Consider the following 20,810-nt stretch of genomic DNA (forward strand, 5'->3'; position numbering starts at 1 on the left):
AGCAGCAGGTCAGGGCAGAGACACAATGCCAAACTCTCAAGAGAGCATGGGAACAGCCTGAACCATAAGCTCCAGCCTTGAACCCATCCAGGGGACACAGATGTGAGCCAACTGTGTATATGTGCAGATGGACATTCCCAGGAAGTGGTGTTCTAGAACCCTCCACAGCCTCTCAACCTCTGCCCCCAACTTCAGTTGCATCTGGACTGGCCTTTGTCTTCATGACACTCCATGGCTAGCATGAGGACTCCCAGCTCGGTATGAATATCAAGGACTTTCTTTGTCACATGGGCCACCTTGCCTGGAGCAATGCAATGTGTTGAGAGAGATTTTATCACCCTGAGCTGATGTCTTCGCATTAAGGAGACAATGAAAAGAGCAGCTAGAAGTTTGTTCAGTGAATGCAGCAAAAGCAAACTCTGTTAATTACCCAGAAAATCCTCTTTGTAAATTCATTTAGATTTCTGCAAATGAGTTGGCATTTTATTTAAAAAGCTTGGCAGCTTGGTTCAAGCAGTAGAGGAGGCTCTGGCTAAGAGCCTGGGTTCTGGACTCAGCCAGCCTTGGCCACTAACAGCCCCAGGTCACTGAACAAGTTCTGTGTCTCCTCAAAATGTGTCCCTGACCACACCATGTCAGGCAATCTCAGCGCTAAGCACGCCTGAATGAAGGTGCTGGAAAGGGACCGAGGTATATAGGACTGTGCATGTCCCACTCCAGGAGACATGTGGGCATGAGAGAACAGCCCCAGGGCTGCAAGAGCATGTGCATTTTCAATATATACTTAAAAAATCAAAATATTTATGGGAAATCTCCAGATTTTTAAATGCTGATGTTAAAGCAGATGCCTATCAGCTTCTGTTAAAGATTCCCCCCTAACTCTTCATGTTCTGAAAACTAACCAGGAAGACATTTGTTTCTTCTCTGTAAGAAAATGGGCTTGCTTCTTTGCTATCCAAAAGTCCAGGTAGGAGTCTGAGACCTAGCGAGGCACCCCCTGGATTTGGGGTCCCAGGCTCCTTCTGTCTTGCTGAGCAGCCACCATAACCCTAGGCTTCCTTCTGAATATCAGGATGGCTGGAGGTTTTGGCTCCTCCCATCACACACACATTCAGCCAGCAGGAAGGAAGAGCAGGGACATAGCCCAGCTCTCCACATATGCCACCCGGACATGGATAACGGCACCACCTACAGCCCACCTTCTAGTCTGTGTCCACTGGGAAATGGCCAGATATTCAACAGAGAAATGGAGAACTCACTGCTACAAGAAAACGGGAACCAATTGACAACAACTCATTTAAATTTTTTAAGAGCACTGTGACAACCAAGCACAACACCACTACAGATCACTCTGGAGCAACAAGAAGAAAGATAGTCGCTCAGGGGCAGAAGACAAGAGTGCCATTGTCATAAGAACATCCTGTGTGTGTTAAAATGATTATTGGCACCAGCATCAAATTAAGGTCCTGGGCGCTGAGGGCATACTCTGGTGCAGTGTTAGATCTAGAGATGTAGGGATTTTCCCTGACCCCACAATAGCACCTGCCTGGCATGGACTTTTCTTCATCCCACAAATATTATTTTTCTTCCGTGGTTTGATTTCAAGTTTCTAGAACAATGATTCTCAAAGGGGACAACTTGGTTGCCCAGGGGCCATTTGGCAAAGTCTGGGACATTTTTATTGTCTCAACTGGGATGGAGTGCTGCTAATACTTAGTGGGTAGAAGCCAGGCATGCTGCTAAACACCCCGTAGGGCATAACATGGCCCCCACAACAGAGAATGATCCAGTCCTAATGCCATCAGGGCCTGGGTTGAGAAATCCTGTGCAGGGAGAATCTAGCTGTTGGTCTTTTCACTTGTTTGGGGCCTAGTACAGAAATGACACCCATTAGGTGCTCAGGTACAATTTGATGCTGCTGCTGAGTTTGCCTTTTAAATCAGGGACTTAAGTTGATCTCAGGGCAGTGGTTTCTTTTGATAGAAGGGAAGAAACAAATGCCTTATGAATCCAATGTGTATGGATCATGGGGGAGGTGAGGATGCAAAAAACTGGAAAAAAATAAAGACAAAGAGGCCACCTCCTGCTCTGTCTTGTGATTACCATCAACATGAGAATACAAGGTTGTTAATCTTCTGGGGACAATCTTTGTATGGAGGAAATCCCTTGGGAGGCATTGGGAGTGGTCTTGCTTTTCATTGGGAGCTGTGTAAAACTGGAGTAATTTAGCTTTAACAAACAAATCTGATTTGACTCACTTTTGTTGAGGCTCCAGAAGGAAGATAGAATTCTCACATAACAGGGTGAACTTTTCCCTCCATAAAACACCAAAGTGGGTGAAATGTGGCTAATATCCAGAGTGCTGCAGAGGAATAAACAGTCAGTGCTGTCTGCAGCTTCTTCTGTGCCAGTTTCTCCACAGATCCATATTTCTCCCTGTTTTTATCTGCACTGTTTCTTTTTCCTTCATAAGCACAAACTTTTTCAGCCTCTGGTTCAGTCTGTCTGAGAGGTGAGGCCTTGGGAGCAGGATCCTGGGAATGGCCTGGTCAGCTCTTTTAGGTTTTTCTCTTTGGGGAAATAAAAGTTGATTTCCTGTTCTGGTGAGCCATACATCACTGACATCCCAATCTGTGCCGCTTGTCTGTGACAGAATGACAGGTGTCATTTATCACTGGGGCTTGTGGAAGCTGTGGGAAGAGGGATTAATTTTTTTTTTTCTGGAAGGCCACAGTGTCTATGGGCTGCCAGATCATTAAAAAGGGGGCTTTCCAAAGAAAGCTGTGTGTAATGTGATTGCACTTACTGTCAGCGGAGGCCGAGAGAATGGAGAACATCAAGAGAGGGGGAGGAAGGAGGGGAGGAGTTTCAGCCAGGGGCCTTCAAAGTTCTGGCACAGCCACTGTGGCTGGGCTGGGCTCAGCTCTGGCGTGTGCATGCTAAATAAGACCTCTGGAGGTCCCTGCCTCTTGCGGTGGGGAAACCAGGACAGGAAACCTCTTTAACTCACTTCTTTGCCACCCATATCATGTAGGTGTGGAGACAGACTTTGTCATGCACGGGGCATGACTTGTAGCACAATCACTGATGACCCGAGGCAGGAAAACCTATTTGAACAAAAGCAGAGACCCCAATAAATCATGAGGCCAAACCGAGACTTGCTGGCAGCCTCCATCTCCAGGGACGTTTCCAGTCTCCTGTTGCATAAACACACTGGGAGAATGCCCAAGAAGGTCAGCTACAGAACAGCAACAGCAACAAAAAAAGTGGGGGAAAGAAGGGAAGAAAAAAGAAACAGGAAAAAGAAGCAGAGAGGGAGGGAAGGAGGAAAAAAAAGGGAGGGAGGAAGACAGGAAAGACCAAAGACAGGAAAGAGGAGAGAAAAGACAGGAAACAGGGAGGGAGGAAGAGGGTAAGAAGGAAAAGAGAAGAACACAAAAACTGAGGAGGAAAAAAAGTAGATCTCTTTTAAAAGCAAATAAGAACACAGATGCTCAGAGTGGCCCCCTGAGGCCCAGGGTCCTGACACAGGCCTATGGGCAGTGCTCACACAGGAAAGCCTTCCTTTTAAAATCAGTCTTCCTGCACTGCTTGTCCATAAGCCAGCTGCTGGGAGACAAATGAGCTATTAGGTGATCTAGTTAATTGACAGGTGACTTAGCTGATTTCCCTGGCTTACTTACTCAGTGTTACCTACCTGCTCTCCACACGCTGCTGGGGCACCCCTGCATGCGGGGCCTGAACCTGGGGCGGGCTTGCTCCAGCCTCATCCTATTAACTTAGAGGAGTAGGAGGTGTGCTTTTCTCTCTCATCATTTCCTCCCTCTGTGACTGGAGTTATAAGGAGCTGGGGGCACTAGGAGCCTATCCCTGTTTGGGTACAATGTCCCATTATACCTGCACAGAGTCACTCAGATGCATCAAGGACTAAGTAAAGAAATAATGTGAATTATCAAGCCCTGCCTAACGGGCATAACAAGAGCTGAGGGAAAACCCAATCTGGCATTCGACTGGAGTCTTTCATGGCAGGGAAGACCAATGTCTTTATTTAGACAAGTCCACTAAATCTCAAGGAAACTCTTTGGAGCAGGTGTATCCTGAACTTCAGAATTTTTTAGATTTTAGGAAAAGAACATGGGACCCATAACCATGTGTTAAATAACACTGCCACGGAGGTCAGGAGCAGCACCCTGTTCTTAAAAATACAAATATTTTATAATGAAACATTAATGTTACTCATTTGGAGCCTTTAAAATGTTTTAAAGAATCCCAAATAAGTTCAGATCTGATTTTTCTGCTAAATGGATTATGAATTTCTTTTTTAAATTTGGTGTTCTTAATTTTTTAGGATTTATTGGAACTCGAGATTTGAAATTGTGAACCCATGTAATACTTCTATGGTCTTATTTCTATAGCTTTCTTATTATTTTAAATTTTATATTGGTCATAACTAACATATGGATAAAATTGGCGATTATTTCTCAAAACAATGTCAAGTAAAGCAATACATGTATGCATGAAGGCATATGATAACACATATGAAAGCATTTTGGATAGATGATGTTCTACAACACAAAGCAATGGCAGAAGATTGGAAAGAAGTGCAAAGATTCTTTTCTGTTTAGAACTGAGTCAGAGAGGAAGGATGCTCTAAAGAATGTGAGACAACCAGTCTCAGCAGCCCCCTCCTTCAGCGTGCTCCTCCTTCCACATTGCCACAACTCTGAAACCCAGCTGCATCCTTCAGACCTTGCTGAACGCTAGTTTGATTGACAGACCTCCCCCTTATTTTTTTTTTTACCTTCTTTACAGTACACAGAGCAACAAGAGCAGATTAGGTTCTATTCACTATGGTCACTCAGGTTGAGAAAAGTGACCCCAAGCAACCTGAAGAGCGTACACCCCACTTACAGGGATTACACTGTGTTATGGGGTGCAACTTAAGAACAGACCGATCACCACTGATAAGTCCAAATTTGAGAGTCTTTATTAAGCTGGCCAGCTGTCTCACACAATGCCCCAAAAAATGGCTATTGGGAGAACAGCCCCAACCACAGGGTTGTAGGGGTTCTTATATCAAAAATCACATTAATCATAAGTGTCTGTTGCTATGATCCGAAATTACACATTAACATCATGAGATCATCAACAGAGGGGGAAGTGGGTCAGAATGACCCTTACCTAGGTACAAACTAAAGAATGGTTGCTAACATCCACACAATCACTGTTCACATGGTACATTGTTTAGGGGCAATAGGAATCAAAAGAAAAGAGAGCAATTCTTTACTACATAGGAGTTGCCATTTGATATTATTAAACATGTCGCACCAAGTAACTGATGATGGGAACAGAGGAGGGTGTTCCCATGGAGGAGCTTATTTCCTACATAACATGGAGTCTCAGAGCAAAATGGAGTCTGTTTAGTCATTTCCCTTAGAGTCTGGCCTATAACATTCTCATGGAGTCAGATCTGCCGGTCCATCCCAACTAGAACTAAACTTACTCCTGATCATGATCTTAACCCTAGCTGAATAGCTGTTGACTAGGTACTGGCTGCTGCTGCTCAACCTGATCTCTTGGAAGAACTTAGAAACCCAAGGAAAGAATGCTCAGAGAACGTGTTCCAGGACTGAGAGATGAACAGATGTTGGAAGCATGGGGAGAGGCTTGATAGTAATGTTCCAGGGAAGGAACAGCATGTGCAGCATGTGCAGAGAACAGCAAAAATCACTCCTCAGAATGCCTCCTTGTCCTTTAGCGGGCTGGTCCAGGCTTGCTCTCATGGCAGTTGGCAGGTGCCTGTGGTCTAGCCTCAGGACTGCATTGCAGTCATTTCTGTTGCATTCCATTGGACAAGGTACAGCAAAGGCTAGCCCAAACATAGGTGGCAGAGAAGAAATGCTCTCCTTGGAGCTTCCAAGGCAGATGGCAGGAAGAAGGAAGAGGATATTTTTAAGGCATTGCTTCTGCATGTGATTCAGTAGACGTAAATGTCTCTTTTCTTGAGCAAACTTTGTTTACTAGTTAAATGAAGACAATAACTGCTAAGATGAGACCTTCCTTCCTCTCCCTGGTACACAAGACCCCACACCTCCTGCCTGCCACCGCTGTGGATGTCCTCCTGTCCTGATGCTTAGTTGAGGGTCCAGACAGGGTGTGGTCTTGGGGATCCTTGCTCACATCAACTCCTGAGATGCATGATGGAGTGAACCAACACTCTCGCTTCAAGAACACTTGGGCAGGATCTTAGATTCCATGGTGACAGGAGTCATAGAAATGGAGACAGAGCAACAGCTGTGGGAAAGGCCCAAGCCCTGATCTCCGTGCAAGGTGGGGCCACCAGTGCTTCCTACTTACTTACCCTGTGACCATCTGCAGAATAAACTGTGACCATAGAGGTCCAAGCCAGCAGGAGAACCAGCAGGAGGGCAGAGAGGTCAAGAGGACAACCGTGGTCCTTGAATTTATCCTCTCAGCCCCGGGAAAGCCTCAGGGATACCTCTGGAACCATGTGCTACAGGGTGGCCAGAAGCCTTGGAGCAGAGTATTCCCAGGCTCCCAGGAAGGCAGTTGTTGGCTTAAAAGATGGGTCCTCTGCCCATCACATTTGGGGCTGGAGGGGAGTCTCCAAATATTCTTGTGAGAAAGGCCAGAATAATTTCACCCCCACTGCCCAATGTATGAAGGAGACACAACCAACCGTGGACCAGCAAGCTGTGGCTCTCAGGGCTCCTCCCATATCCCCGCAGTCTCCAAGGATCACCAGGGTGATTCAAAGACCAGTGAGCAATGGCAAAGAAATGACAAGAACCAGTTCTCTTCATAGAACTCTCTTTAATCACACACCTTTGCTGTACTGGGAAAATTGGACTTCCAACATTCAAAGGAAGATGAATTCAGAAGAAGAAAATTGTGGTCAATATTGCAAATATTAATAACTTTTTGGCATTGGTATGACTGAGAGCCAGTTACTTTCTATGAAATATGTTTGTCCCTCAGTATCTATAGGGAGGGGTTCCAGGACCCCCCCACCAGGGCTACCAAGATGATGGATGCTCAAAACATTGCATAGAACAGCATAGGGTCCACACGTCCTTCCCTACACTTCAGGTCGTCTCTGAACCACTTGTAAAACCTGCCATGACAAATCCTGTGCACACAGCTGTCTGGGCAGCCACGATGGGGAAAGAGGCTGTGTTCAGGACAATTGAGATTCTTTAAAATATTCTTGTTCTGTGGTTGGTTGAATCTTCCAATATGGAGGCAGAGAGCTGGCTGCCTTGGGAGCTCACATGGTGGGGGCTTAGACCCTCTGCAGAAGGTTCCCTGAGGAAGAAGAGATGGGAGGACTACTACAAGGATGAACTTCCAGAAGTGGCAGAGAGGAGTCAAGGCTGGGTTCCTCCCTTTCTGAAGCCTGCTGTTTGAGTCAGGTGAAAGGCCCAGGGGTTGAGCTGGGCAACAGGGAGCAGGGCATGGCTGCCCCACAGGATGAGGCCTGGACATGACTGCCTGGCAGCTGGAGCCAGGGCCAGAATGTGCCTATCCATGCCTCAAGGATGTCTGCCTCCTGTGATCCAGCCCCCAGGGTGCCATTCTGAAGGGGTGGAAGGGACAAGGGAGGCCAGTTGCATTTTTCTTAAGTGACTATTCATTTAGAACTTTCTTTTAGTCAAATCATTCCAGTGGGTACAGTTGCATTAATCCTCATACAACAAACGCAGTAATTTAGGGACAATGGCCTGGGGTTCTGTGAGGTTATGGGCACCCAGCAGGCCAGGTTGCCGTGCTGTTTGTGGGAGGCATTTTGTTGTACATCCAGGCCTGATTATCACATTTATTAACACAATCAAATGCTGCACTCAGACCCAGCCCACTTTGCCTTCCTTTTAAAAACCCATGAAGAGAAATACAAACCTGGTCAAATATCACCCACAGAGCAACTCCAGGTTTCTAGATTGGTAATGCAATTGTTTTCAATCATGGAGCAATGTGACAGATAACAATGGTAGATTAAACAGTTCAACTATAGGCTGCATATTACAATGGCATTTAACTCAATCTTTACATCAATACCCACTCCTCTAGGTTTCCTGCAGTAGCCTGAACTATCAGACCAACGGGGGCAAGCGAAGGAGTGCTAATGTGGTATGCACCACATTTGGAGGCTGGAGGGACCTCAAAGAAGTCCTCCTGGGGTGCAGGTCCTGACCCTGGGTGCCTGGCTACCTTGCCTTCCTTCACTGTGTACTCACAGGCTGATTGCCTCTAGGGTGGTGGCATGATCCGTCTGCAGTGGGAAGATGGGGATTCGAGTTTGACCCATTTGAGGAAACGGCCCTTGCACTTTAGTTTCTTCATCCACAGAATGGTCCCTGATCTAGCCCAGACTGCACACGACAATCAACCCCTTGGATGAATCACTAAATGGATTAGAGAGAACAGTTATCCATGGAGCAGGAACAGTCTGGCAAACCAAGCTGATGAACTGCTGAGTCCCCCGACATTCAGCGCTAGTCCTAGATACACGTGTTTTGATCTGTGATTACATAATAAAATAACGCCAACACACATCAGCCCTGACAACAATTCCCTGCCAACCGGGAGCAACCCGGGCTTTCCTGAGCCTGAGGGTGGGGCACCGGCTTGTGCCTCTCAGGAGAAATCTCCAACCCAAAGACTGATCTCATAGTGATGCTGACAGTGGCCTCCTCTGATGGCATAGGATCCCTGAGCTGGAGGTGAGGCGTCGGGTGCTACCTTCACCCAGGGTGGTGCATTCTGGCCATGTCCAGGGGTGGGCAGAAGGCTGGCCGACCCATCTGAACTGCATCACACCTGCCCTGACTTCATTATTTTGAGAACAATGAGGACTTTCTAGAACACAGTGTTCCTGGACAGGACCCCCAGCAACAGTGGCACACACTACATTTTCCAGGCCCACATAGAGGGGTCAAGAATCTGACAGTTAGAAAGTCCTGCCCGAGAAAGGGCAGACGGACATGGGCTGGTGCAGTCGGGGATGGTCAGGAGGCACCCTTAGGTATTTCAATTTCAGATACTTAACTGGAAGCTGGTTGTGGGAGCCTCCCTGGTCCCCAGGTCAGAGCAAGGGGAAGGGAGCCCCACTCCACACAAGCGGCCCCTCCCTCAACTCAGTCACAAACACTCGGCATGCTTGCTCTGTCCACCAGCCACAGAGGGCAGTGCTGTGGTGGGCACTTGCTAGGTGTTCTTACAAACACGGGGCCTGTTTGAGGATGATAGGGAATATTCTGTCAGGGACTTGCTTAACATTGAAATGGGACAAGAAGAGGTCTTTTGTCTCAGAAGAGCAGTCTCCTTTACCTGGGTAATTTAAGAGATACGGTATCTGCAGACAGAGGAGAAACAATGCCTGGCCTCAGGTCCCCCACACAGATACTACCATGCTTTATATATTTTCCATACCCAAAGCAATAATCTATATCTGACATGAATCTTAGGATATCTTAGAGGAAAATCTTAGCAAAATAACCTGAAAATCATCTTCTTTGTATTTTTTCTTTTTAAATAAGAGATAAATTGCAGTTGCCCTGGAGAAAGTGTAGCCCTGGTGAGATGTGGAAACCTCGTCTCCAGGGAGCACCCCCCCCCCCAGACTGGCATGAGCCCTCCCCAGACTCAGAGTAGTGGCCAAGTACACATCACATTGTTTTAGCCCTCTCTCCAGGTGAGGTGCAGACCATCCACACAAGGCCCTACTGCCCACCTCCAGGACACTTTAGTCTGCCCAAACCAAAACTACCCATACAGACCTCTCCCCACCCTTCCACTCTGAAGCCATGCAGCATTGTCCTCCAGTGGCCAGCTGCTGTCACCGAGTGTGATGCCCTGAGTTCCATCCACACTGCAGCGTGTGGACCTCCAACTCTTCTCTGGGCTGAACCATGCTCCCTGGCACCAGTGTTCTGCCCTTGCTTCATCCAGGCATCCACTGATGGCCACCAGGGTGAATCTAGCTTTGGTGACTGGGAATCATGTTCCCGGGAGCAAGTACCTATTTAATTCCCTTCCAGTGGGTGTCTTCCCAGGAGTGGAGCTTCTGGGTCCTATGGAAACTCGGCTTGTGTCACCATCCGTTCCTCCTTTAGACAGGACTGCAACTTGCCCTACCCCAATGAACATAGTAGACCAAGAGACCTTCATCAACATGAGGTGGAATGTGGCCAAAAGTGAGGGCTGCTGTTTCCAGATTAGTAAGCTGCCAGGTTATAAGTTTTTGTACAGAGAGTTGTCCTGTCACTGTGTACAGCCACGGTGTCTTGGCTGTGGTGGACTGTCCTGTGCAGAGACAGTAAGGCAGAGGCTGCCAAGGCCAGTTTTGGTGGTGGGGGCTGTGGGGAAGAGCGTCCAGGCTTCTGCTGACTGCACACCTGCTTGTTCACAGTGCCGTGCCCATCAACCCGGGTACCTGGATGGAGCAGTACAGCGAGGCTTTCCATCAGCCTCCAGGCCTCATGATTCTCCAGCTGCTGCTGCCTTACCTTCAACTGTACATGGGTGGCTTGAATCTGGAGCGCCAAGAACACCACCTGCTGGCACAGCTGGAGGATGGCAAGTCCAGCGAGGCAGAGCCTGAGTGCCAAGAGGCCCAGGGTGTGTACATAAGGGACTTGAGAGGTCAGAGTTTGGTCCCAGAGGGTGGAATGTGTATGGCCACTGTTGGGCTGGGAACAAGGAGAAGCCATTGCCACTCAGGCCATGCCCCTGTCTGGGAATAGGTCCAGCGTGGTCTCAGGGGCTCAGGTCTTCATGGCAGACAGTGTGGATTGTCTGTTTTTGTAAAACTCATGGCCAGCCTGTCATGTTGGATTCTTTTCTCCTCTAGCAATAGGCTCACTTCCAATGCCCACCCCAGGGCTAGAGCCTCATCAAGGAGCTGCACTGGTGGCCAGTGAAGGAGCAGCACCATCACCAGAGGCAGAACTCAAGTGCAGTTCCTCCGAGGTCTCTGCTCTGAGCTCCACAGTACCTCTGTACAACCAGCGAGTGGGAGACAGCTGCTCCATTCATGTCCATCTAGAAAATCAAAGACGAATGGAGTATACGAACATCGTGGTGAGTCATTCAGCAGGGGATCCCCTGGGTGCCCTCACTGGGGAAGGCAGAGAACATAGCTTGGACTAGGCCTGCCTTCATGAATTAGAGCTTCTGGAAGGTAAATAAGATAGAAGAGGATGAAGAAGACAGAGCTCAGTGTTAAGAAGCTGACCTGAGATGAGGGAGAGCAGCTGCATGCCCCAGCTCCAGGTGTGAGTGGGCCTGCAGGGTGTGGGGTTTGCAGTATGGAAGTGCAGGGGTAAGTGCTTGCTCAGATGAGGTCCGAGGAACGCATAGGGTGCAGGTTGCACTCTGAAGCTTGGTGTCTAGAGTGAGTTGGACCCTTGGAGGTTTGTGCAGAGGATGCAGCAGTCATAACTCCTGTGTGCTGGAAGGCATATGTGGAATGGAAGGGATCCTCCTTAGCATAATGAGTTTACGTTATTGCAGGTCACAGACAACTGGGGTTTTTCAAGAAAACATGAGTGTCATACTTTGCACAGACCTAAATAGGGAGCTAGCAGCTCCCTTCGCACAATTTTTCTGGATGTGGGGTTTAAGCCCTAACTCTCCATGTGTCCAGTGACAGAGAAGCCCTCAGTGGGGCCCATACCACATTACAACACATCAAGGAATGAGGCCATGGAGCTCAAAAGTCTCCTGGCTATCATAAAAGAGTCACAGGCATACTCTAGTTGCTGAGTCTGTTTTATATCCTGTCTGTCAGGACTAAGGGGTCTAGGGTCCTGCCTGGACCACCCACAAAGGTATCATGATTCTCAGAGCAGAGATGGGATACAGGAGCAAACTGGACCATTCCTCCCATCTTCTTGGGCCAAGTGTGTCTTTAGAAAGGCTGTTAGGTATTTGCACCCTTTTATCAGAAGGACATAGCAGGGACAACCTGACTGTTGTACCAAGATGGGGCTAGAAGCACATAGGAAGATCCCACATGAACTCTTGAAGGCCCCAGGTAGCAGGATAACACATGGTGCCCTTGTCTTAAGAGCTAAGCTGTCTCCTGAATGACTTTGACCATTGTGCTCTGGGTGGCTAATCCAAAACTCATTCTCTGATGAGTTTCTCCAACCCTGATCAGGTGACCTGCCAGGATAGGGCTCCGACGGTCATACGCAGGGCCTTACAAGAACACTTGCTCAATGAGGAGGATCCAGAGGACTTTGAGCTGCTTCAGATTGTGTCGGAGCATAATAGTAAGTGGGTCCACCCGATGGTGGGGAGAAGTGACTTCCTGTGGGCTCAGGACAACTCAGCAGCCAAAGAAAGTGTGCTGTGGCCTGAAAAGTAACCAGAGCATGGTGGGTCATTTTTAGAAACAAAGTGCAATGATGGGAGTGTAAATCAGTCCACCCTGGGACTGCTAGGCCTTCCTATCCAGTGTCCTCCCCTGGACATGATCAGGCTTTGTAAACTTCATATCCATGAAGGGCAGAGGAGATAAGCAATGCCTGGCTGTCTATTTAGGCAGCCTTTCAGGACAGTGACACATACTTGAGAAAAGTTCTTGAATGAAGAAATCTTCCTTTCGGCACCTGGCTTCCAATTTTTCCGTCCGTGTGAATGGACACCATTTAGGTGTTTTGGGACAGAGGTCATATCTGGCAGAAACATGTGAAGCAATAGAACACTTCACAATTGGCAAAAGGGCATTGGAGAGAGATAAAGGAAGGACAAGAAGCAAGAAGAAGAGGAGTAGGTGGACAGGAAGGAAAAGGAGTTGAAGGAGGGAAAAATGAAGAAGAAGATGAAGAAGACCACATCAAGATGTAGAAGATGAAGAACAAGAACATCATTAAGTAGAAGAAGAAGAACAGCAACAACACAAGATTGCAAAACACAAAAAGAACAAGAATATAACAAGAAACAGATTGAATATATGAATTGTTCTGCTCTCTGAAGGAGCCTATATTGATGGTATGAACTCCTGTACATTTCTCACTTCTGTACATTACCAAACAGGATCTCTGTACAATTTTATTTTCCTTTCACCTTCCTGATATCAGTTGCCCAAAAGTAGTTAGTAATCTCATGAAGACTTGTTCTAAGTCATCACAATTGAAAATTTCTCAAGTGTTTCCTTTCTTTTTCATTGTTAAATTAACTATTTGGGGGTAAGTGTATGCTAGCAAGAAGCTATTTTGGTTATTTGTCAGAGGAGTCCTCTTCATTTGTGTTAAGTAATGTTTACAAGAGCAAGAGGTGCTGATAGAATAATTGTGTTATTCTTCCCACTTCATGATTTCTCTATTATAAACATTGTTTTGCATTATTGGGCTCCACGTTTCTTTTTCTCATCAGATGTTTTAAATATATTTGTCTTATTGCCTGAGACACTGTGCTCCCATAAATTTAAATTGAGTTTGTTTGAATAAACTCTGAATGCAAAGGAGAATGATGAGGAGGAAATGAAGAATCAGCTGATTCAAAAAATAAAAAATAAAAAAAATGGTTCCTGAAGGCACAAGCGTCCTGTAGACATCCTTCGTCCATGCCCAACACACCTCCAATTTACACCACCTCCCATTAGTGTCTTCACGTATGATTGGATTATTCCACTGCAAGGTCAAAGCATCTACCATCACATGATTTTCTGAACCCCGTATGTGATCACTGCATCTCCAACACAGGAGCGACTGATGGTAAGTCATGATGCAAACTCCAGCATGGTCTCCGTGGTAGGTTCTAACTGAACAGAGAGGTCCTGGGGTCCAGGGTGCTTTCTGTTGGAAGCCAGTAGAGTGGTTTAGATCCCGTGCATACTCTTTCCTCAGGGAAAGTCCCTGAGGATGCCTTCGGTGGAACATTATCTAGATTGGAAGGCCCTCAGGTCTAGAGCTCAAGCCTGACCTGCCAGAGGCTGTCAGTCTTGGGCCATGTTCTGTTGTGTACTCCTTGAGTGTCACTCACCTTCCAACCTCTGCCCCACCCTATCCAGTGCTGAGGATCCCTGCTGATGGCAATGTGTTTTATGCCATCAATCCCCGCGTGGACTTTGATTTTGTCCTCAGGAAAAGAATCAACAGGAAGTGGGCCAACAGAAAGACCAAGGAGGTAAAAACCTACCTTACTCGCTCTTTACCCCTGGTGCTCCTTCACATCCACTAGGGTGACCAAAAGCCTCAGCTCCTGGACATATGTTCTAGAATGCCCATAGAGCACCCTGACAAGTGGGGGTGACTGAGAGTTTCTGGGCTCTGCTGATGTTTCCATCCCCCACAGTTCTTGGAGTCCACTTCTACAGTGACTCCCAGGATACCACGAGCTGTGAGCAGCAGCTCTTCAGTGGCAGCCAGACCACTGCCCCAGGCCACTGAAAGCAAGGACTCCAGTACCAATAGTGTCACCAACAGCAGTTCCCTACTGCCTCATTACAACGAGCAGGCAGAGGACAGCAGCTTCCTACAGGTCCACCTGGAGGAGCAGACCAAGAGGGATTCACAGCGCATCCTGGTAAGCCTGCTGGCAGGGCTGTCTCCTGCATGAGCACAGGTGGGGGTGTTCGTCATTTTCTGGTCTTTGCTGATATTCCATCCCCCACAGTTGTCAGAATCAACTTTTGAGGCCTCAGCCATGGAGTGTACCATCAGCCCAGCCTCCAGTCACATCTCTTCTCTAAAGGCTAAGCCCAAGCCGATGGCCACAAAACACATGAAGAAATCCAGGGCCATTGGATACATAACGGGCAGATGCTCATGGCCCCGATCTAAGAAACAGGTGAAAGACAGCTGCCTCATAAATGTCAGACTGGAGCACCAGAGTGCAAAGGATGGCAAGACTGTCCAGGTAAGCCTGGTGGAAGAGGTGTCCCCTGGCGCTATCCCAGGGCAGGGAGCAAACACAAATCCCATACCATGGGCCACTCTTGCCCTCTTGAATTGGGAGTTTTTCAATGGTCAGGAAAGAGAGATGGGAATAAAGAAGAGAGAGGTCCCTGTTAAGGGTTTGACCTGAGTTGAGGGAGAGCGTGACCATTTCCACCCCCATTTGTGAGGGAGTGTCTGTTAGATGGCAGTGTGCAGACCAGAAGTGCAGGGGCAGGTCTTGGTGGGAGATGAGAAAAGGACAGAATGCAGGATTCAGGATGCAGGATGCAGGCTGCACTGTGTGGGACAGAGAATGCTGGTGCACATGGAGGAGGAGAGGAACACGAGATTCTTCCTACCCCTTGAACAGGGCGCCGAGGGTCTCACTGTAGAAGCAATATTCATGTGGATTCAGCACACTCCACCTCCAGGGAGGTGCTATACAGGGTCCCATTCCCATGCCACCCTGGCTGAGTGAGGTGTCCTCCTCCATCTGAGGCAGTACTAAGCCTCTGGAGGCCAGGAGCTCTCACGGCTATCATTGGTCTTCCCTCTGAGTGTGTTCTGTGCCCTGGCAATCACAACCAAAGTCTCTTGGGTTTCTGCCTGGGCCACCACAAAATTCACCCTGTATTCTGCAACATCCCTGGGAGAGAGGAAGTCACTGGTCCATTCCTTCCATCGTGGTGGCATGAAAGTGTTTCTCTACCCAGACTGTGGCGTCCTTTGACCCTGAGTGAAATGTGGCTCCACAAAGGGCAATGGCAGGGCCAGGCAGACCTTTGTAGGAGGATTGGTGTCATAGCCCTGAGGAAGGCCCCAGGCAATAACCAGGAGGCTACCCTCAGGTAGTGGAGTAGTGAGTAATGATGGTGCCCCTGTATTTAGAGCTGAACTTCCCCCTGAATGTCCCTGACACTGTTCTTGAGTAGCCACACTACGGCCCATTTCCTCAAGGCCTATCTCCCACGTTGATGCAGGTGACATGCAATGACAGGGCTCCTACGGTCATACGCAGGGCCCTGGAACATCACTTGCTGATGGAGGAGAAGCCACAAGACTATGAGCTGGGACAAATCATCTCCCAACAGCACAGTAAGTGGGACAATCAGATGGTGGGGAGCCATATTGAAGAAGTGCACTCAGGTCAACTCGTAGCCCAAAAGAGTAGAATCTGACCAAGAACAAAAACAGGTACTGATGGGCCTGGTGCACAAAGAAAACCACACTGGCACTGCTGGGAAGGTCCCCAGGGGCTAGTGTACCTCCCCACCAGGTGTCCAACCCTGGACAGCAACAGGCATTCAATGCTGATATCACTGAGGAGCGAGGAAGAAAGCATTCTTGCAGGGATCATGTGGCCCCCAGGGCTCACTGAGAGGAGTGTTTGCAGAGGAAGATGGGAACACAGGGGCTAAGGATGCAGTTGGTGCATTTGTGGACTGAAGCAGTACTATTGAAAGTCTTCTCCATGACCAGAAATCCACTCTCTGTGCAAAGCATTGTCAGTATTCTAGCAAGCAGGAATAGGACTAAATGTGAAAAAAACAGACTGGGAGACAACCTCAACAGTCTGACACTGCATAAATGACCAAGCCTTCTGTGCCTGAGTCCACTTGCCTAGATGGAATCAGTAGACCCAGGTTATTTTCCCTCACTAAAATCAGATGAGGGCTTCCTAGGCACGTATGCCACAAAGCTGACCTGTAATTAATGCCATTGCTGTTTTCTTTTCTGTGAGCCAAAACCCTAAAGCAGCTATGATCCCCTTTCTGTCCACATTGAAAACCACATCCAAAACCAGTCTATGAAACATTCTCTCATATCCAAATCCACTAATACTGTTAAGTGAGTAGAGTTCACGGAAGTAGAAGGCTAAACCTTGGTGGGCTCGGAAATTCATAGCACAGGTACATCCATCCAAACCCAAATAGAGAACAGGCCCTTTTTAGAGGAGGGCGGCAGGAGACAGGTGTTCAGACCAGGGACTCGCTGGCTGTCTGAAACCCACTGGGGGTTGTTGCATCCATGGACCATAGGAAAATGTGGGAGTGAAGCCATTCCTTTCCTGGTCTTTGGAATGACTGATCTCAGTAGGGCAGCATTTGGGATGTGGCCTCCCTTGTAGGATGCCTGGTCCACGTGGAGCTGACTAGCAACAATGGCAGAACATGGCTAAAACGAGGTGTCTCAGTTCGTCATACTTTCCTCCCTGTCAAATACTTGGGGAAAATAAATTAGCAGGGGACTCCTGCTTTGGCTCTGGGTTTCATAGCATTCCATTTGGTTCTGAACTGAGACTGTGCATTATGGCAGAGGGTGTGGCACCTGCAACCTATGGAGCACTTGCCAACCAGGTGATTTCATGGGATATAAGGAGACTGAGAGAGGGAAGGAGAGAAAGATGGGAAGAAGATGAGGACTACTACTAGGAGAATGAGGATAAAGAGGAGCCCCCAGGGCTGGGGATATAGCTCAGTTGGTAGAGTGCTTGCCTCCCAAGCACAAGGCCCTGTGTTCAATCTCCAGCACTGCAAAAAAAATAAAAAATAAAAAAAAAAGAGGAGCCCCCAGCAAAAATATATGTGTGCTGAGGGCCTCTCCCTCTTCAGGTCTTCCTCCATCCATGCCCAACCTTCTTCCACTTTCTCCCACTGCTTAGTGTTCTCTTCATCTTGACTGAGTATTCCATGATCACATCAGAGCACTCAACATGGAGTGCTTCACCCAAAACCCACCAGGAAACCTTGCTGAACTGGGGGTGAAACATTGAGCACATGAGTCATCTGTGTAAGATTTCAGATGTAATCCCTAGGCGTATGCTTTGGCAAAATCAAGATGAACTGTGATCTTCTGGAGCCCAAAGCCTTTGGAGGCAACAGGCCTTAGTCCTGGTGAAGTCCTTGACCTAGTTTTTCCTCCGGGAAGATGGTTGAGGATGTGTCTGGTGGTATTGGAGCTGATCTGGACAGCTCTCAGGTCTGTGGCTCAGACCTTTGCTGGCAGAGGCTGTCAGATGTTGGGGTGTCCTGCTCTGCACGTCTCAAGTGCCACCTATCCAACCTGTACCCCTCTCTCCCCAGAAATGAAGATTCCAAAGAATGCCAACGTCTTTTATGCGATGAAGCCACATGTCAGGAGAGACTTCATCCTGAGAAAGAGGACCTATCCTCAGGATGAAAAGGATGACTGGATCCCTCCCCAGCCTCCCTCTTATGAGGCAACTCAGGTGCGACATCACCGCTGGAACCTGTGGACAAGAATCTGCTCCTGTCTCTCTGGGCAGTGCTAAAGCATTGCATCATGGATGATCAATGAGATTGATTTCTATAATGTTTACTCATCAATTCCATACATAATTGGACCTTAAGTCTTTGTTATTTAAAATATGTTTCTGTATTCTGATCCACTTTCATGATTTGAATCTATTCATTTTACCAGTAATTCCTATCGGAAACATTCAACCCTAGATGAAAGAATGTTTCATTTGATCAAAATGACATTTTGGTACTGGGAGTATGGCAGATTGCATTTTCTGACTCAATTTCCAATGGGAGAAATGAAATATTGGATATTATGATACTCACACGCATGAAGGCACACACACGCACACACTCAACAGACATACAAGCACACACGCTCAGAGAGAGTTTGAGTTGGTTATGGTGAAATGCTTTTAATAACCTGCATTCTCCAACAATGGGAGGATACATATATGCTCAATACTTAGGAAATTATAGATTAAGGAAATAATTATATATATATGTATAATATGTATATATATGAATGTGGATATATATATATATATGTACACACACACATAATGAATACACACACGCACACACATATATATATATATATATATATATATATATATATATACCCATACCTCCCATGTGTGTGTGTGTACATGCATCACATCTGAAAAGAAAGGTTCAGTCTGGATCACTAAAAGTAACAACTGATGCTGCAGGAGCTGCAGTAACTTAGAAGGAGTGTGGGGTAATAAGGTCTGCAGCCACACCTGGTCCCCAAGGGAGTGACAAGGTCAAAACTAGTCTCTTCACTGCCACATAGAATCTACTTACGAAATTGGAGTCTATTTGCCTCAAATTTTCCATATAAAGAAAAAGTATGAATGTAGCAAAAATATTTTTAGTTCTTAAAATTAGAGGACAGGCAGCCCTTTGTCCCAGGACACACATGCGGGAAACTGACACTGAGATGCTCACAGATGCCACCGGCCAGTGGGAGGAACACTTGGTTGACACCTGAAAACCCACAGGGCCGGCACCGCCCACACAGCAGGAATGACACGAGAGTTGCTAACGGACAGGGGAAAGGCCGGCTCCCCTTCTGCTGTCTGAGTCCTCAATAGAGCCCTTGCTGTCCAAGATCCACGGCCACCTCTCCACCCAGGTGGAGGAGCTGGTGCTCAGGTGCCACACCCACCATGGTTTGCCCAGCCTCCAATGTCCATGGCACACCAGGGAAGGAGTAGCTTCAACAACCAGGTGGGAGTCAGGGTTCTGGCTGCCCAAAGGCTGGAGGACCACGGTTAGGTGTCCGGGGTGCAGAGGTGGGCTCTTGTCTTCACCCTCCTTGCTGCTGTGACAGGACACCATTTCAAGATCCCCAAACTTGTGGTCACTGCACATGCTTGTCAAGTACAAAACAGGTGATGTGTGTCCAGCCCTTAAAAGAAAACAAAAGTAAGAGGAAAATATGCACCATTATTAAGTATTAGTTTAAAATGTGTTTTTAAAAGTATATGTCAATGAAAGTTCTAGAAGGTGAGGCTCTGGCAGACCCAGGTCCTTTTCTGCAGGCATCCAACCCTAAGAATGAGGGAGGATCTCTCTCAGCAGGTTTTGTCTGTTCCAAAGGGCATCAACCCCTGCAACCTTGGAGTGTGGCAGCACCCTAGCCTGTGAGGAAGGTGGGGGTGCCTGACAATCCCTCTGGATGTGGAGAGGCGTGTCTGCTCCACACCCACCCAGGGAGCACACCACCAACCCCCCGAACCTGGGGGACATCAGATCAACCCCTACAAGCAGTGGTGTGATTCCCGACCAGCCACTCTATCGCATTCAATGCCCACTCGGGACACCCAGCCCATCAGAGGTGACACAGGACTCACACCCCCGACTACTGGAGGCCAAATCATCTCTAGCACATGGTGTGTTCACACCCAAGGGGGTCCCTTCCTACACATGCCCTCTGGAGCCCACTGACACAGAGGTGGTGAGAGAGGGACTGTCACATCACAGAAAGCCACCATACTGCAGGCTCCTACCATGTCCTTGTAATTGGTTGATGTGTCATAGTGCACAGGATGGTTGGCGTGGACCTGCTTCAGTCTCTCAAGCAGGGTCTCTTCCAAGGTCTCTCTATCCTTGAGCTCGATGAACTGGAAGGCCATCTTGCTCCTGATGCTGATGAGGATGGGGCTGGGCAGCAAACTGGTGTCCTCCATCTTCTCCATGCTCACTACCTGATGCAAAAGACGGCACATGAAGGGGAGGTGCTGGAGAACAGAACTGACTAATTACGCTCTGTACATGTTCCAATATGGAACAATGAATCCCACTGTTATGTATAATTGCAAGGCACTAATAAAAAGATTTGAATCACAGTAAGTACTGCAAAAAAGAAGGAAGGCAGGCCTCCATGAAATGCTCACAAGTTAAATCTAATATGGAATAATGGCAACAAGGACCTGAGATAAAGGTTGAAAAGTGTGCAAGGGAGCATCAATCACAATCACCAAAAGGTAGAAGTAACCCAAGCTTCCATGCACAGATGAATGGATAAGGGAACTGTGGTTTAGGCTACCAGGGAATATTACTCAGACTTCCAAAGGAAGGGAATTCTAACAGATAAGAGGTGGATCAACATTAAGAA

The 20,810-nt window shown here is 47.7% G+C and overlaps 1 protein-coding gene across 1 annotated transcript; it reads right to left on the reverse strand.

The window, feature by feature from the left end:
• Positions 1–19,527: 19,527 nt before the first annotated feature.
• LOC124974365 (TBC1 domain family member 8-like) lies at positions 19,528–20,390 on the reverse strand. The gene is made up of 2 exons (XM_047537685.1): positions 20,203–20,390; positions 19,528–19,601 (listed from the first exon to the last, which is right to left on the reverse strand). The coding sequence occupies exons 1-2, from the start codon at positions 20,380–20,382 to the stop codon at positions 19,554–19,556; spliced, it is 228 nt and encodes a 75-aa protein (XP_047393641.1). The 5' UTR covers positions 20,383–20,390; the 3' UTR covers positions 19,528–19,553.
• Positions 20,391–20,810: the final 420 nt, after the last annotated feature.

Source organism: Sciurus carolinensis, unplaced genomic scaffold (assembly GCF_902686445.1).
Source record: "Sciurus carolinensis unplaced genomic scaffold, mSciCar1.2, whole genome shotgun sequence".
NCBI lineage: Eukaryota > Metazoa > Chordata > Mammalia > Rodentia > Sciuridae > Sciurus > Sciurus carolinensis.

Coding starts and splice junctions, on each gene's coding strand:
- LOC124974365 (XM_047537685.1), bottom strand. CDS start 20,382: ATGGAGGACACCAGTTTGCTGCCCAGCCCCATCCTCATCAGCATCAGG. Junction 19,602..20,202: donor CAACCAATTACAAGGACATG/GTAGGAGCCTGC, acceptor TTTTCTTTTAAG/GGCTGGACACACATCACCTG.